This window comes from Lampetra planeri, chromosome 38 (assembly GCF_965212315.1).
Source record: "Lampetra planeri chromosome 38, kcLamPlan1.2.h2, whole genome shotgun sequence".
Lineage (NCBI taxonomy): Eukaryota > Metazoa > Chordata > Hyperoartia > Petromyzontiformes > Petromyzontidae > Lampetra > Lampetra planeri.
Genome location: NC_136144.1, coordinates 888202 through 905443, shown reverse-complemented (window position 1 = coordinate 905443; position 17242 = coordinate 888202). Strand labels below are relative to the sequence as shown.

The window sequence follows — 17242 nt, the reverse complement described above, 5'->3', positions numbered from 1 at the left end:
TACAGAACGTGAAGAACTAGTAGCATCTACATCTGCAGAACATGAAGAACCAATGGCATGTACATCTGCAGAACATGAAGAACCAGTGGCATCTACATCTACAGAACGTGAAGAACTAGTAGCATCTACATCTGCAGAACATGAAGAACCAGTGGCATCTACATCTACAGAACGTGAAGAACTAGTAGCATCTACATCTGCAGAACATGAAGAACCAGTGGCATCTACATCTACATAACGTGAAGAACTAGTGGCATCTATATCTGCAGAACGTGAAGAACCAGTGGCATCTACATGTGCAGAACGTGAAGAACCAGTGGCATCTACATCTGCAGAACGTGAAAAACAAGTGGCATCTACATCTACAGAACGTGAAGAACTAGTGGCATCTATATCTGCAGAACGTGAATAACCAGTGGCATCTACATGTGCAGAACGTGAAGAACCAGTGGCATCTACATCTGCAGAACATGAAGAACCAGTGGCATCTACATCTGCAGAACGTGCAGAACCAGTGGCATTTACATCTGCAGAACATGAAGAACCAGTGTCATCTACAGCTGCAGAACGTGAAGAACCAGTGGCATCTGCATCTGCAGAACGTGAAGAACCCGTGGCATGTACATCTGCAGAACATGAAGAACCAGTGGCATCTACATCTGCAGAACATGAAGAACCAGTGGCATCTACATCTACAGAACGTGAAGAACTAGTAGCATCTACATCTGCAGAACATGAAGAACCAGTGGCATCTGCATCTGCAGAACGTGAAGAACAGTGGCATCTACATCTGCAGAACATGAAGAACCAGTGGCATGTACATCTGCAGAACATGAAGAACCAGTGGCATCTATATATGCAGAACATGAAGAACCAGTGGCATCTACATCTGCAGAACGTGAAAAACCAGTGGCATCTACATCTGCAGAACATGAAGAACCAATGGCATCTACATCTGCAGAAAGTGAAGAACCAGTGGCATCTGCAGAACGTGAAGAACAGTGGCATCTACATCTGCAGAACATGAAGAACTAGTGGCATGTACATCTGCAGAACATGAAGAACCAGTGGCATCTACATATGCAGAACATGAAGAACCAGTGGCATGTACATCTGCAGAACATGAAAACCCAGTGGAATCTACATCTGCAAAACGTGAAGAACCAAAGGCATCTACATCTGCAGAACGTGGAGAACCAGTAGCATCTACATCTGCAGAACATGAAGAACCAGTGGCATCTACATATGCAGAACATGAAGAACCAGTGGCATGTACATCTGCAGAACATGAAAACCCAGTGGAATCTACATCTGCAAAACGTGAAGAACCAAAGGCATCTACATCTGCAGAACGTGAAGAACCAGTGGCATCTACATCTGCAGAACATGAAGAACCAGTGGCATCTACATCTGCAGAACGTGAAGAACCAGTGGCATCTACATCTACAGAACGTGAAGAACTAGTGGCATCTACATCTGCAGAACGTGAATAACCAGTGGCATCTGCATCTGCAGAACGTGAAGAACCAGTAGCATCTACATATGCAGAACATGAAGAACCAGTGGCATCTGCATCTGCAGAACGTGAAGAACCAGTAGCATCTACATATGCAGAACATGAAGAACCAGTGGCATCTACATATGCAGAACGTGAAGAACCAGTGGCATCTACATCTGCAGAACATGAAGAACCTGTGGCATGTACATCTGCAGAACATGAAGAACCAGTGGCATCTACATCTACAGAACATGAAGAACCAGTGGCATGCACATCTGCAGAACATGAAGAACCAGTGGCATCTACATCTGCAGAACATGAAGAACCAGTGGCATCTACATCTACAGAACGTGAAGAACTAGTAGCATCTACATCTGCAGAACATGAAGAACCAGTGGCATCTGCATCTGCAGAACGTGAAGAACAGTGGCATCTACATCTGCAGAACATGAAGAACCAGTGGCATGTACATCTGCAGAACATGAAGAACCAGTGGCATCTATATATGCAGAACATGAAGAACCAGTGGCATCTACATCTGCAGAACGTGAAAAACCAGTGGCATCTACATCTGCAGAACATGAAGAACCAATGGCATCTACATCTGCAGAAAGTGAAGAACCAGTGGCATCTGCAGAACGTGAAGAACAGTGGCATCTACATCTGCAGAACATGAAGAACTAGTGGCATGTACATCTGCAGAACATGAAGAACCAGTGGCATCTACATATGCAGAACATGAAGAACCAGTGGCATGTACATCTGCAGAACATGAAAACCCAGTGGAATCTACATCTGCAAAACGTGAAGAACCAAAGGCATCTACATCTGTAGAACGTGGAGAACCAGTAGCATCTACATCTGCAGAACATGAAGAACCAGTGGCATCTACATCTACATAACGTGAAGAACTAGTGGCATCTATATATGCAGAACGTGAAGAACCAGTGGCATCTACATGTGCAGAACGTGATAGAACCAGTGGCATCTACATCTGCAGAACATGAAGAACCAGTGGCATCTACATCTGCAGAACGTGAAGAACCAGTGGCATCTACATCTACAGAACGTGAAGAACTAGTGGCATCTATATCTGCAGAACGTGAATAACCAGTGGCATCTGCATCTGCAGAACGTGAAGAACCAGTAGCATCTACATATGCAGAACATGAAGAACCAGTGGCATCTACATATGCAGAACGTGAAGAACCAGTGGCATCTACATCTGCAGAACATGAAGAACCAGTGGCATGTACAACTGCAGAACATGAAGAACCAGTGGCATCTACATCTACAGAACATGAAGAACCAGTGACATCTACATCTGCAGAACATGAAGAACCAGTGGCATCTACATCTACAGAACGTGAAGAACTAGTGGCATCTATATCTGCAGAACGTGAAGAACCAGTGGCATCTACATCTGCAGAACGTGAAGAACCAGTGGCATCTACGTCTGCAGAAGATGAAGAACCAGTGGCATCTACATCTGCAGAACATGAAGAACCAGTGGCATCTACATCTGCAGAACGTGAAGAACCAGTGGCAACTACATCTACAGACCGTAAAGAACTAGTGGAATCTACATCTGCAGAAAGTGAGTAACCAGTGGCATCTACATCTGCAGAACGTGAAGAACCAAAGGCATCTACATCTGCAGAACGTGCAGAACCAGTGGCATTTACATCTGCAGAACATGAAGAACCAGTGTCATCTACATCTGCAGAACGTGAAGAACCAGTGGCATCTGCATCTGCAGAACGTGAAGAACCAGTAGCATCTACATATGCAGAACATGAAGAACCAGTGGCATCTACATATGCAGAACGTGAAGAACCAGTGGCATCTACATCTGCAGAACATGAAGAACCAGTGGCATGTACATCTGCAGAACATGAAGAACCAGTGGCATCTACATCTGCAGAACATGGAGAACCAGTGGCATCTACATCTACAGAACGTGAAGAACTAGTAGCATCTACATCTGCAGAACATGAAGAACCAGTGGCATCTACATCTACATAACGTGAAGAACTAGTGGCATCTATATCTGCAGAACGTGAAGAACCAGTGGCATCTACATCTGCAGAACGTGAAGAACCAGTGGCATCTACGTCTGCAGAACATGAAGAACCAGTGGCATCTACATCTGCAGAACATGAAGAACCAGTGGCATCTACATCTGCAGAACGTGAAGAACCAGTGGCATCTACATCTACAGACCGTAAAGAACTAGTGGCATCTACATCTGCAGAACGTGAATAACCAGTGGCATGTACATCTGCAGAACATGAAGAACCAGTGGCATGTACATCTGCAGAACATGGAGAACCAGTGGCATCTACATCTGCAGAACATGAAGAACCAGTGGCATCTACATCTACATAACGTGAAGAACTGGTAGCATCTACATCTGCAGAACATGAAGAACCAGTGGCATCTACATCTACATAAAGTGAAGAACTAGTGGCATCTATATCTGCAGAACGTGAAGAACCAGTGGCATCTACATCTGCAGAACGTGAAGAACCAGTGGCATCTACGTCTGCAGAACATGAAGAACCAGTGGCATCTACATCTGCAGAACATGAAGAACCAGTGGCATCTACATCTGCAGAACGTGAAGAACCAGTGGCATCTACATCTACAGACCGTAAAGAACTAGTGGCATCTACATCTGCAGAATGTGAATAACCAGTGGCATCTAGATCTGCAGAACGTGAAGAACCAAAGGCATCTACATCTGCAGAACATGAAGAACCAGTGGCATCTACATCTACAGAACGTTAAGAACTAGTAGCATCTACATCTGCAGAACATGAAGAACCAGTGGCATCTACATCTACATAACGTGAAGAACTAGTGGCATCTATATCTGCAGAACGTGAAGAACCAGTGGCATCTACATCTGCAGAACGTGAAGAACCAGTGGCATCTACGTCTGCAGAACATGAAGAACCAGTGGCATCTACGTCTGCAGAACATGAAGAACCAGTGGCATCTACATCTGCAGAACGTGAAGAACCAGTGGCATCTACATCTACAGACCGTAAAGAACTAGTGGCATCTACATCTGCAGAACGTGAATAACCAGTGGCATCTAGATCTGCAGAACGTGAAGAACCAAAGGCATCTACATCTGCAGAACGTGCAGAACCAGTGGCATTTACATATGCAGAACATGAAGAACCAGTGTCATCTACATCTGCAGAACGTGAAGAACCAGTGGCATCTGCATCTGCAGAACGTGAAGAACCAGTAGCATCTACATATGCAGAACATGAAGAACCAGTGGCATCTACATATGCAGAACGTGAAGAACCAGTGGCATCTACATCTGTAGAACATGAAGAACCAGTGGCATGTACATCTGCAGAACATGAAGAACCAGTGGCATCTACATCTGCAGAACATGAAGAACCAGTGGCATCTACATCTGCAGAACATGAAGAATCAGTGGCATCTACATCTACAGAACGTGAAAAACTAGTAGCATCTACATCTGTAGAACATTAAGAACCAGTGGCATCTACATAACGTGAAGAACTAGTGGCATCTATATCTGCAGAACGTGAAGAACCAGTGGCATCTACGTCTGCAGAACATGAAGAACCAGTGTCATCTACATCTGCAGAACATGAAGAACCAGTGGCATCCACATCTATAGAACGTGAAGTACCAGTGGCATCTACATCTGCGGAACGTGAGGAACAGTGGCATCTACATTTGCAGAACGTGAATAACCAGTGGCATCTACATCTGCAGAGCGTGAAGAACCAGTGCCATCTACATCTACAAAACACGAAGAACCAGTGGCATCTACATCTGCAGAACGTGTAGAACCAGCGCGCTAACTGCTATCTCACCACTCCCCCCTTACTCCCTCAATACCAACAGGCGACATTCGCCACTAAGTGATGGTGATGTCATCAATGTGCCTATGCCAGGCTAGGTGCACTTCGAAACCATGTGAAGTGTTGAAGCCTCGCTGCTGGCAGGTCATGCAACAGACCCAGGCGGTGCCATGGGTTGTGACTGAAATGACGCCTGGCGGGTGTGATACCTAATGTACCCCCCCCCCGTGTCTCACCCCCCCCCCCCCCCCCCCCGTGGCTCACACTCCCCCCACACACAGAGCCACCATGAATCCCGGCCACCACCACCGCACGCCACGTCTGCTGCCGCTGCTCCTCCTGCTGCTTGTGGTGCTCCTCCCGTCTCTGCTGTGCGGGGCTCAGCGGACCCCTCGCCCGCGGACCGGTCCCGCCAAGAAAGCCCAACAGCAGCAGCAGAAACAACAGCAGCAGAAGCAGCAGCAGAAGCAGCAGCAAGAACAGCAGCAGAAGCAGCAGCAGCAAGCAGAGGAGGAGGAGGAGGACGTGGGAGCGGGCCCTCTGCTCTACTTCGGGCCGCAGTTCTACTCGGACTGCCCCCGCGAGTGTTTCTGCTCGCCAGACTTCTCGACGGCACTGAACTGCGAGAGCCGGAGGCTGAGCGCCGTGCCCGGCCTCCCGAACCGCACGCAGCACCTCTACCTGCAGCACAACCGCATCTCGGCGGTACCCCTGGAGCCTTTCCAGAACGCCAGCGAACTGCGGTGGCTCAACCTGAACCGCAACAAGATCGCCAACAACAAGGTGGCCAAGAACGTCTTCTCCAAGATGAAGAACCTGCTGCACCTCTACATGGAACACAACGACCTGAAGGAGCTGCCCTTCCCGCTCCCCAGCAGCCTGCAGCAGCTAAAGCTGGCGCACAACCGCATCGCGCGGCTGCCCGGTGCCGCCTTCAACAAGCTCCCGAACCTCCTCCTCCTCGACCTGAGCTCCAACCAGATCGAGGACGGCGCCCTCTCGGGCGAGATCTTCCGCGGCCTGAAGGGTCTCATCCAGCTGAACCTCTACAAGAACAAGATCACCAAGATGCCACCGCAGCTGCCCCGGGGACTCTACCAGCTCTTCCTGGAAAGGAACTCCATCGCCGAGATCCCCGAGAGCTACTTCGACAAACTCGATCACATCTTCTCCATCCGCCTCACCTTTAACAAGCTCACCGACTCGGGCCTGCCTAGGAGCATCTTCAACATCTCCACGCTGCTCGAGCTCTCGCTGGGACACAACGGGCTGACGCGCGTGCCCCTCTTCACCCCGCGCCTCGAGCACCTCCACCTCGACCACAACCACATCAAAGGTGCGCTGGGCAGGTGGTGGATGACAGAGATGGAAGGTGGTGGTTGTAGATTAGGGATGTGCAGGCGAAGGCGATGAATGAGCAGGTGGCGATAGTATTGGAATTGATGGTTGATAAAACATTTTAAGGGTTGGTGGTTAAGATAGTGGTGGTGGTGGATGAGTAGATGTGGGGAGACAGCGCAGTGGTTAGCGCACTGCACTTTGAACCCGGCGACCTGAGTTCGATTCCCGCTCACGACTAACATCGGTGATGAATATCTGCATCGGTCCTGGGCCTCCCCTAGGTTGACTCAGCCTCAAACGAGTACCTGGTACGGTAAACATCGCCACTGAGGAGACAAAGGCGGCCGTGCGTAGTGATGGTCACCCACCCCCTCGTGTGCCGTGCCGGCCTCTATAGGTGTTCACAAACAGCACTTGCCCCAACAATCTGTTAAGGCTATACGGGGGGATCTTTGTATTTGCAGGTAGTGATGGTGGTGGTAATGGTGCAGGTGGTGAATTTGGGATGTAGAGAGGAAGGTGGTGACTGAGGAGGTGGGGATGGTATTGAAATATGGTAATGGGGATGGAGGAGCAGATGGTGGTGGTAGTGGTGCAGCATTAACAGATGGTGGAATTGGTGGATGCCCATGTGGTGATGGTCATGATGGAGGTGTTGGTGGAAGATATGGTGTTAACGTTGGATGCGATGTGAATGATGGTGTGGTGTAACCCATGCTGTGGTGTGACTTATCCCGCGGTGTGGTGTAACCCGTGCTGCGGTGTGGCGTGACCTGTGCTATACACTGTGGACCTGTGAGGAGCGATGGCGCGGTGGTCACCGGGTTCGATTACCCGCCCACGGCTAACATCCATCTGTGACGATAAATCCCGAATCGTCAAAACTTGCCCCTTCCATGAGTAGTGCTTGATGCGGTGGGTAAACATCAGCACTGGGGCGGGGGAGACAAAGGCGACCGGTCGTGGTGGCGGCCCCGGCCTCGATCGGTGCTGCTCGACAGAGCCGTCCCTAGAGCAAGCGGCGAATCAGGGCGATCGCCCCGGGCCCCGCGCATTACGTGGGGGGGGAGGGGCTCGCGCTTCGACGTCACGGCGTCAAGAGCAAAAACGTCTGGCTTAGTTTGAAGCCGTTTGGTGGCTGTGGCACGCGATGTTCCTGCAGCCCTGCCCATGGGGCGGCCCCTGTCACCCACAGCCCCTGTCACCCACAGCCCCTCCCCCCTGCGTCCTATTGGGAGGCTACCGGTTGCGGTCGGGTTGACTTTTGTGTTCCGTGTTTGTGGTTTATTTTAGCACGTAGGCTTTCGCGACCAATATCATCCATAAGAGGTTTTTTGGGTTAGATAAGAGGTTTTTTGGGTTAGATCGTGTAAATATATAAATGTGTCGTTAAAACCCGCCACCACCCGACACAGCCAACTAGTAAGGGTTGTCACGTAAACAGAACGTGCCAATTCGTCACTAGCCAAGCCACAACATTTACAATCTGAGTACGACGTTTCGCCAGTAATTACAACTAGCTTCATCAGGCGACAGCCAGATTTGTGGAGAAGTCCACCTGTTTCGTTCCTTATATAAAGGTGTAGATGTGGTGACCCCACTTATGCGCTCTTGCGAAAAGTGGGGGGGGGGCGATTAATGAGTCAACCCTACATTATGCATGTGCATTATGCGAGCCCTTTGATCTTGTCCTTTCACGTCCATTGTGTGTATTAAAAAATATGTATTACCGAAACTATCAACAGAAGGTGTCTACAGGATTAACTGCACTTGTGGCAAATGTTATGTTGGGCAAACAGGACGAATGATCAGCACGAGACTAAAAGAACATCAGAGAAATCTTAAATTCTCCCAAATACAACTGTCAGCAGTAGCAGAACACGTGTGCCAACAAGGTTTGATTTTTATGTTGAAGTTTTGTGCAAAACTAGCTACTACTGGCCAAGACTAATTAGATAATCTATCGAAATTTAAATAAAGAAAAATAATTTAACCGTTCAGATAGCTACCGACTGAGTGCTGCGTGGAAGCGAATAATCAAATAATACATTATTTAAATGGATGCCTATACAGGCCACCATACTTCAATAGGGATTATCGTTGGTAGGGATATTTTAATACACACAATGAACAGGAAGGTTAAGTTCAAAGGGCTCGCAAAATGCGTATGCTTAATGGACGTTGACTCATTAATCGCCTCTCCCCCACTTTTCGCAAGAGCGCAGAAGCGCGGTCACCACCTCTACGCCTTTATATAAGGAACGACACAGGTGGACTTCTCCACAAATCTGGCTGTCGCCTGTTGAAGCTAGTTGTAATTACTGGCGAAACGTCGTACTCAGATTGTAAATGTTATGGCTTGGCTCTCCAATACACCGGCGTGCTGTACTAGTGACGAATTGGAATGTTCTGTTTACGTGACAACCCTTACTAGTTGGCTGTGTCGGGTGGTGGCGGGTTTTAACGACACATTTATATATTTATGCGATCTAACCCAAACAACCTCTATTATGGATTTGTGGCTTATGTTTGTGGTGGTTGGGTGTTTGTGGTCTGTGCCCACCGCGTGATGCCCGCCCGCAGCGTGGAACGTGTCCGAGGTGTGTGACGTTCGCAACCCGATCCCGGCGGCGGGGCCCGCGCGCCTCCGCTACCTGCGCCTCGACGACAACGAGCTGAGGGCCCTGAGCACCACCGAGATCATCATCTGCTTCCCGCTCCTCCACGCCTTCATGATCTGACGAGGTGACGCGAGCTCACCGCCACCATTAATATCATCATCGTCATCACAAATCAAGGTCGTCGTCATCCTCATCATCGTGAACATAATGATGATCACCCATATCATCACGAATCAAGATCATCATCATGATCGTCGCAATGGTTATAGCGAGATGACCACCGATATAATCTGACTCATTTAAAGAGGACAGCTTGTCACGAGGTTATTGATCATCATCATCATCACCAGGCCACCATCACTCTGAGATAGTGAGTTCGTCACCACCATCACCACGAGGTCGTCGTCTTCTCCTTCTTCATCACCACCACCACCACCAACATCACGGGGAGGTATCGCAAAACTAACGCCTCTCGTTTCTCCTCAATTGGCTCCCCCCCCATCGCCTCCGTATGAGTTGTTCGGCTTACAGAGGGGTAAGAGGTGCAGCCCAGCAGCTGCTTTGGCCTCCCCCCTTCCATGCTGTGGTTCTCCACGTCTCGGCGTGAGACCCCCCCCCCCACAAAAGTAATCCCACACCTCCGATTAGCACGGTCGGCTATGTACGGTGGCAAAGAAGTTCAACGTACATCAACATACGTGCGTCTGAGGCCAACACCGTCTGCGCGTGTGGCATTGAGAGAACAAAATGTAGAAATATAATGGGCAACGTTTCGGGCAATGCCCCCCCCGCCCCTTCTTCACAGCGCGTGAATAGAGTGGATGAGTTGGAGACTTGTTTACACCACGCGGAGGTGGTGGGGGGCAGGGCTGATAACAATCACATTCGAGACGTCTTTACTGACGATGAGCGGTTTGTAAATTGGGCATAGGAAGAGTTACGCGAATAGAGTAATAATGAGAGTAATCGTTATAATGATAGCAATAATAGTAATAGTTAGAGGCATAAAATAGAGTCATAGTTACGCAAATAGAGTGGCTATTGAGTAGCAAACACCTTGAATAATCAGAAACCTATTAAAACCAAATACACTCATTCATGCTAAAAGTGTATGTGCTATGAAGGGCTGCTGCTCGAAACGTCGTCTATTCTATTTCCCCCCATTTAAGACGACGCACGCACGGGGTCTAATGACGAAAGCGATGGTTGTTAATCTCACGATGATTGAGATACTGGCGACCCAGATATGGTGATGATATCATGACAATGTTGATAATGGTGATAGTGTAATACGATGGGGATTATGTAAATCATGACGGATGATCATGGCGATCATCATGATTATAAACATGGCGATCATCATGATTGTAATCATGGCGATCATGATTGTAAACGTAGCGATCATTATTGTAATCATGGCGATCATCATGATTGTAATCATGGCGATCATTATTGTAATCATGGCGATCATCATGATTGTAATCATGGCGATCATCATGATTGTAAATCATTGCGATCATGATTGTAACCGTGGCGATCATCATGATTGTAACCGTGGCCGATGTGCTATAATGGGCCACTGCCCGAAACGTTGCCCATTATATATTTCCCCTCCTGAAGACCCCCACACGCACACGGTGGTGGTGGTGTTGACACGGAACGCGCCGAGTCGTTGTTGGCTGTCCTTGTGCACCACTGCCAATAATCACAAGGTCAACATCATCATTACCGTAATCACCACCACCACCATCATCTCGCTGCTCGCCTGTCCCTGTGTCGACTGTCCTGACCTCAGGTCGCCTCTTAAAAAACTCTTCAACGGTTCGAATCCAAATTTGAATGTCACCAGAATCATTCTCATCCTTCTGCTCGTCCCACCGCCATTGCAACCACTCCACCCTTTGTCCCGACCATAACCCAAACCACTACTCGTTACGCACGCCCACGGTCCCGTGTGTTACCACCTCTCCGTTGAATTGATTTGAACGTTGTTTAAATGTGTGTAACGGCTTTCCTACGCACGCGTGGCGACGACGTTTACACGCCACGCGGGTGAGGATGGCTCTCCTCGATCTCTCTTTGTCCATCTCTGTATCTCTATCAATTTCTATATCTGCATATCTCTCTCTCTCTCGCATAACCTCCCCCCCCAGGCCCGCCGCATGAGCGTGCGAGGCGTCGTCTTCGTCGGTGCGCTCGTTTATCTCGGTGCTCTAGTTGCTTGATTATTTGTTTGCTAAGTTTTAGCGCAGGGGTGGGGGAAGCAAACCGTGACGTCACCTCACACGACCCGTGACGTCACCTCACACGACCCGTGACGTCACCTCACACGACCCGTGACGTCACCTCACACGACCCGTGACGTCACCTCACACGACCCGTGACGTCACCTCACACGACCCGTGACGTCACCTCACACGACCCGTGACGTCACCTCACACGACCCGTGACGTCACCTCACACGACCCGTGACGTCACCTCACACGACCCGTGACGTCACCTCACACGACCCGTGACGTCACCTCACACGACCCGTGACGTCACCTCACACGACCCGTGACGTCACCTCACACGACCCGTGACGTCCCCTCACACGACCCGTGACGTCCCCTCACACGACCCGTGACGTCACCTCACACGACCCGTGACGTCACCTCACACGACCCGTGACTTCCACATGTTCCACAGTCGCTGTAGGGCCCACCACTTTGATATCTATCTATCGCCGCAAGTCGCAACTTTTCCGCGCTTACCGGGATCGAGAGGGGGAATAATTTCCACCTCAAATTCTGGTGTCGTGCCCGGCCACGTCGCCCATCACTGCAAGGGGCCTCCTCCTCCTCGCAACTCCTCGGGGGTGGACGCGCACGCTTCACCCTGTGACCGTCTGGCCAACGGGCAAGAGGCACGGAGGCCGGGCGACACTTGAGCCATGGCCAGACGTCCACCCTTGCGCAGCCACCACGAAGTGGTTTGCAGGAAAGGGCCCCTCAACCCCCACCCCTGGTTTAGGTAACGAGCTGTCGCCGCGTCGGTTTGGGCACGCCCAGGCCACCCTCTCGTATGGTGCTTTACAAAATAAAACGTATCGGAAATCAACGACCCTGCGCTGTCCTTTGCACGCGAGCGACGGCACGTGCCCGACGTTTTGGTCACGCCGCCGGGGGCCTGGCGATTGACGACGACTGCCGTCTACCCCTCGTGCGGCGGGGAAGAGTTTCTGCACGAGGCGTCGTGGGCACGCGGTGGGCCTGAGCCGGCTCGCGGAGTGAGAGTCGCCTCCTGCTCCCCCAAGTTAGCGTCGTGAGGCCACGGTGCTCATCCTGTGTTAGAGCGGGTAGTGGAACGCCACCTTCCAGTGGTGGGGGTAAATAACTCCAAAAGGTCGTCCACTGTTGATCTTCCCCACCAAATTAGAAGGGGGGGATGATGGGCAGAGTCAACCCCCCCCCCCCCGTGCAAGCTGTGTGTGTGGGGGGGTCTTGTGTGTGAGCGTGCGCCAGCGCCCTGAGCCACCGAGCCATTGGATTTCTGGCTAACAGCGGTGGCGTGGAGGAGGTCGTCTTCGCCGCACACGAGCACAGTACCTGGGCACGATGCGCGAACATCAGCACGCGGAAAGCCCGAAGGCTTCTGGGCATATTGTGGTGGCCACACCACCACCCTTCACAGGTGTGCCGTGCCGGCCTTCACAGGTGTCCCGTTCCGGCCTTCACAGGTGTGCCGTGGCGGCCTTCACAGGTGTGCCGTGGCGGCCTTCACAGGTGTGCCGTTCCGGCCTTCACAGGTGTGCCGTTCCGGCCTTCACAGGAGTGCTGTGTCGGCCTTTACAGGTGTGCCGTGGCGGCCTTCACAGGTGTCCCGTTCCGGCCTTCACAGGTGTGCTGTTACGGCCTTCACGTGCTGCTCGCTCTCCGCGCTTGCTCCAACAAGCCCATTCAAGGCTACAGAGGGGCGGGGGATCTTTGTCTTGTTAGGGCTCGATGGTATCTTGTTAATGAGGTGCACGAGAACAAGGGAGCTTTGTACAACCCGCCCGGAGCGATATCGAAGGTGAACAATGCCCCCCAATTCACCTGCAGCCTCCCCCATGCCATCCTGCCGCACGCATGGCTGGAAAAGGCATTCGCCAAACCCCCATTGACCAGCATGGGTGAGGCAGTCAAACAACCCTCATGATTGACATGCCTTGAGGAGGCCTTCATCCAATAATTGCCACATGGCTGTAGTAGCAATTCAATGTAACAGATGAGACGGTCCGACGGTGTTTCTGGCTATTATGAGATAAAGAAAAAAAACGTGAAAATGCATTCACCTTGGGAAGCGGTCTTAAGGCCATTTTCAGGAGAATGCTGCTGCCGCTGCTGCTGCCACATTGCGTTGTTTGGCCGTGAATTCCCCGAGCGGTGAGAGTTTGGCTTTGCGTGGGGAGGAAGCTCGGAGGACACGGAAAAAAACCCCACCACGCGCACGAAAGACTCCGCTCAGACGGATTCAAGAATCTGGCGCATCTCCTGCTCACCTCATAGTCCCAACACCCCACAACCATGCACACTGCTGCACCAAGCAGCAGGGAAACATCATCCCGGATGCAAGCACGCGTGCAGCCCGATCTTCACGGGTGAAGCTCTCCATACGGAGCAGGGCTGCGTGTGAAACCCACAGCGCTGTATTTATTATTGTTATTACTACAATACCATCGCGATTATTTAAATACATAGGCAGCTGAAACACAGCAAGCACAAATTGCCACCCCTTCACCCACCGCAGTCACTTATATATACACACATGTACACTGCCCTGTCCCACTGGCACATCCGGGCCACGCTGACGCGGGGTGATGATGCGCTGCTGCTGCTGGACTCACGAGGTGTCCCAATCTGACTCGGGGCCAAGCAGGGCCAGGGGCAGGGAAAATGACCGGTTCACACGTACGTGACGTCGGTCGGTACGCAGGTGGGGTTCACGCAGCATCACCGTGTCACGCCACCCGCGTTTCCTCTCGTTCACCGCACGCGCGTGACGTCAGTCAGCACGGCTCGGCTTCCACAGTGGAAAAATAAACCGACCAGGCGCCCCCCGACGCGGCCCGACTTGCCGTCTCCCCGTCTCCCCTAGACCGTCACCCCGTAGGCGTCACCCCGAGGCCATCTCCCCCGCCCCACGGGGCATTGTGCGCCACGAGGGTCCTCGGGAGGGGGCCCGCAGTGGGACTAATAAATAACATTGCACATCTCGGCTGAAACGCGGGCGAGGCCGAGGCCTGTCTTTTGCGTGGCCCACCAACCTCCACACCTGGTGGCTCGGCAAGGCAGGGGGATGCGGTGGAGCGCCAACGAGTGGTTCGAATCGTGGCGAGCGTCATCTGGAGGTGACCAACGTCACGCCGCCTCCTTCACACTCGCGTCCCTGTTTAGTTTATCCCATCCCTGTTTAGTTTATCCCATCCCAATCAGCCAAATGGCCGTCTCCGGACCAGTTTCGACATTAAGGGGGGGGTGGGGGTTCTCTGAGACACTGAAACCGGTCGAGAGGTTTTCTCTTGTTAAACCAATGCTGCTGAAATTACGGACTCACCGACAGCAGAACATACAGTTCAGAACATGCGGCACAGAACACACAGTACAGAATGTGTGGTACAGAACACACAGTACAGAACGTGCGGTACAGAACACACAGGAAAAAAGTGCTCACATTGGGAAGAACGGAAAGACCTCACAGTTCAACAAAAGGAGCTAGGAATGCCACCTTCTACTGGCTCAACGAGCCAGGCCATGTGCGGGCAGGAAGAACCCCTCGCGTTGCCACAGCGGGGTGAGCTGCCCGCGTCCCGAGTGACCTGGACGGGTGGCAACGACCAGCGGACACACGCGGGGACGAGTTCCGGGCGAAGAGAGGCACGGCATGCGGGGCGAATGCACGGCGTGGACAAGGACAGAGTGCGCGGGGAGCGACGCTTGCGGGAACCGGAGGCACGGCAGTGGGAGCGATGGAAGAGTGAATGCGATCGAGTGAAAGAATGGTGAGTGAGTGGCCGAGCAGGTAGGTAAGTGAGCACATGAGTGGGTATGTGAGAGAGAACGCGTGGGTGAGTAGACACAAGAGTGATGAGGTAAGGGGGTGAGTGAGCGGGTGAGAGTGGGTAGGTGAACGAGTGGGTGATTGTGTGAGTTGTGACCTGCAGTGTGGTGGTGGTTGAACACAGCACGGTGGTGGTGGTGGTAGTGGTGGTAGTGGTGGTTGTTGAACAAAGTGCGGCGGTGGTTGTTGAACACAGTGCGGTGGCGATGGTGGTGGAGAGGTGCCCCGATACACTGATGGCATCTCAGAGCGCTTAACATCAACGCATTGCAACACAGGCGGGGTTAGGGGGGTGCTGGATCGCCAAGTGTTCCGTCCAAGGGCATCCCCCAGTGGCAGCTGTCTCCATGTGTGGCATAAGTGTGCTGCCACTTGGGGCACGGAGTGATCCCAAGGAACGCTGAACACGGTGGACACTGCCAACGGTGGACACTGCCCATGGTGAACACTAACAAGGGTGGACACTAACCAGGGTGGACGCCGCCCTTGGTGGACATTGGCAGCAGTTTCCACTGTCGCAGTACAGAGCGACGAACCAAACGAGCGATCGCGCGACCCGCTGGGACGGGGTGGGGGGGGGTCTCTTTCCGCTAGCGCCGCAGACGTCGCCACCATCGCCGCCGTTACTCTGGCGGCGTCGGGGGCCAGCGGAGGAGGCCGGTGAGGGCCCCGCGTGAACGCCAAGCCACGGCCAGCACGGCGGCCAGCACGGCGGTGGCGGCGACGCGGGCGCGCGTGCGCAGCAGCGGCGTCAGGAAGCCGGCGGCCGTGGAGACGAAGACGAGCAGCACGGCGACGAGCGCCAGCAGCACGTTGATGAGCTTGCCCAGCAGCGCCCGCGCGTCGCCCGCACAACCCTCCAGCCCCTCCAGCTGCACCACTTGCTGCTGCTGTTGCTGCAGCTCCAGCTTGGAGACGCGCGTCTGGCAAGACTCGAGGGCCTCCTGCACGCACGCGCGGGCGGGCGGGTGGATGAGCGGTTCAGTGAGCGAGTGGGCGGCTCGGTCGGTGGTTGGGTGGTGCAGGATGGTAACGCTGTGGTGGCTGTGAAATATGCCATCAGGGGAAGGCCAATTCCATCGGCTGATCCCCTCATGGTGCTTGCAGCCACCACAGCGGCCAACGGGAGCTCTGGAAGGGTGCGAGGGGGTGGTAACACCTCCACCTTCAATTCAATTTCGACAAAACCACAATATAAATATCTAATTAAGCTTGTTCCGGAGGCCCTGGGGGGACAGGCCACGACGTCTCCTGGCCAAACCCCATTTGGGGCAGCCAGGTTCTTCCATAAACGTAAAATGTCCGAATGCTCACTGCGAAGGAGAGGCTGCCACTCCTCTGTCAGGAGCTGGACCAGTACCACCTGGATCTCTGTGATATTCAGGAGGTCCGGTTGACTAGCCCTGGCTCCAGTCACCATGAGGGGTGGACAGTCCTTGACTCCGGGCAGACTGCCAAACAACAAAGGAATAGAGGGGGAATGGGAGCATGGTGGTGAGGTGTGGGAAGCTCTAAGCCCCAGGCTACTGTGGGCTTGTCTCCCCATCAACGCAATGCGAGGAATGGTGGAGGTGTTGGTGGCATTTGCCCCCACCGAAAATGAACATCAGTGGAGGGATGCAGGCAAGGCCGATGAGTCAGATGCCCTCTATGACCTCATGTCCCAGGTGATAGCTAAAGTGGCCCCTCGGGAAAGAGTCATCCTGTAGGGTTATTTTAATTCTTGAGTTGGTCATGATGCTGGCACCTGGACTGGAGTGATTGGAAGGCATGGGCCAGATCAGCTCAATAACAACGATAGGAGGCTGCTACACTTCTGTGGAGCCCATAGGCTTGTAATTACCAAC

General features: G+C 52.4%; 2 protein-coding genes across 3 annotated transcripts in view; one reads left to right on the top strand and one right to left on the bottom strand.

The window, feature by feature from the left end:
* LOC144731185 (keratocan-like) overlaps positions 1 to 12413 on the top strand; it is a 33186-nt gene extending 20773 nt beyond the window's left edge. The window contains exons 2-3 of the mRNA XM_078612156.1: positions 5634 to 6688; positions 9277 to 12413. Coding sequence (XP_078468282.1) covers positions 5641 to 6688; positions 9277 to 9434 — 1206 coding nt within the window. The 5' untranslated portion in view covers positions 5634 to 5640 and the 3' untranslated portion in view covers positions 9435 to 12413. The remainder of the gene's footprint in view (positions 1 to 5633; positions 6689 to 9276) is intronic.
* A 1515-nt stretch (positions 12414 to 13928) lies between these two features.
* LOC144731184 (transmembrane and coiled-coil domains protein 1-like) overlaps positions 13929 to 17242 on the bottom strand; it is a 39415-nt gene continuing 36101 nt past the window's right edge. Inside the window, exons 8-9 of one of the 2 annotated variants that reach the window (XR_013587925.1) lie at positions 16710 to 16846; positions 16251 to 16339 (exon numbers count right to left, since the gene is read on the bottom strand). Coding sequence is in view for 1 of the 2 variants with exons in the window: in XM_078612153.1 (XP_078468279.1) it covers positions 16019 to 16339 (321 nt within the window). In the remaining variant the exon portion in view is untranslated. Of the gene's footprint in view, positions 16340 to 16709; positions 16847 to 17242 lie in introns of both variants that reach the window. The other variant, XM_078612153.1, reaches the window with a different exon arrangement.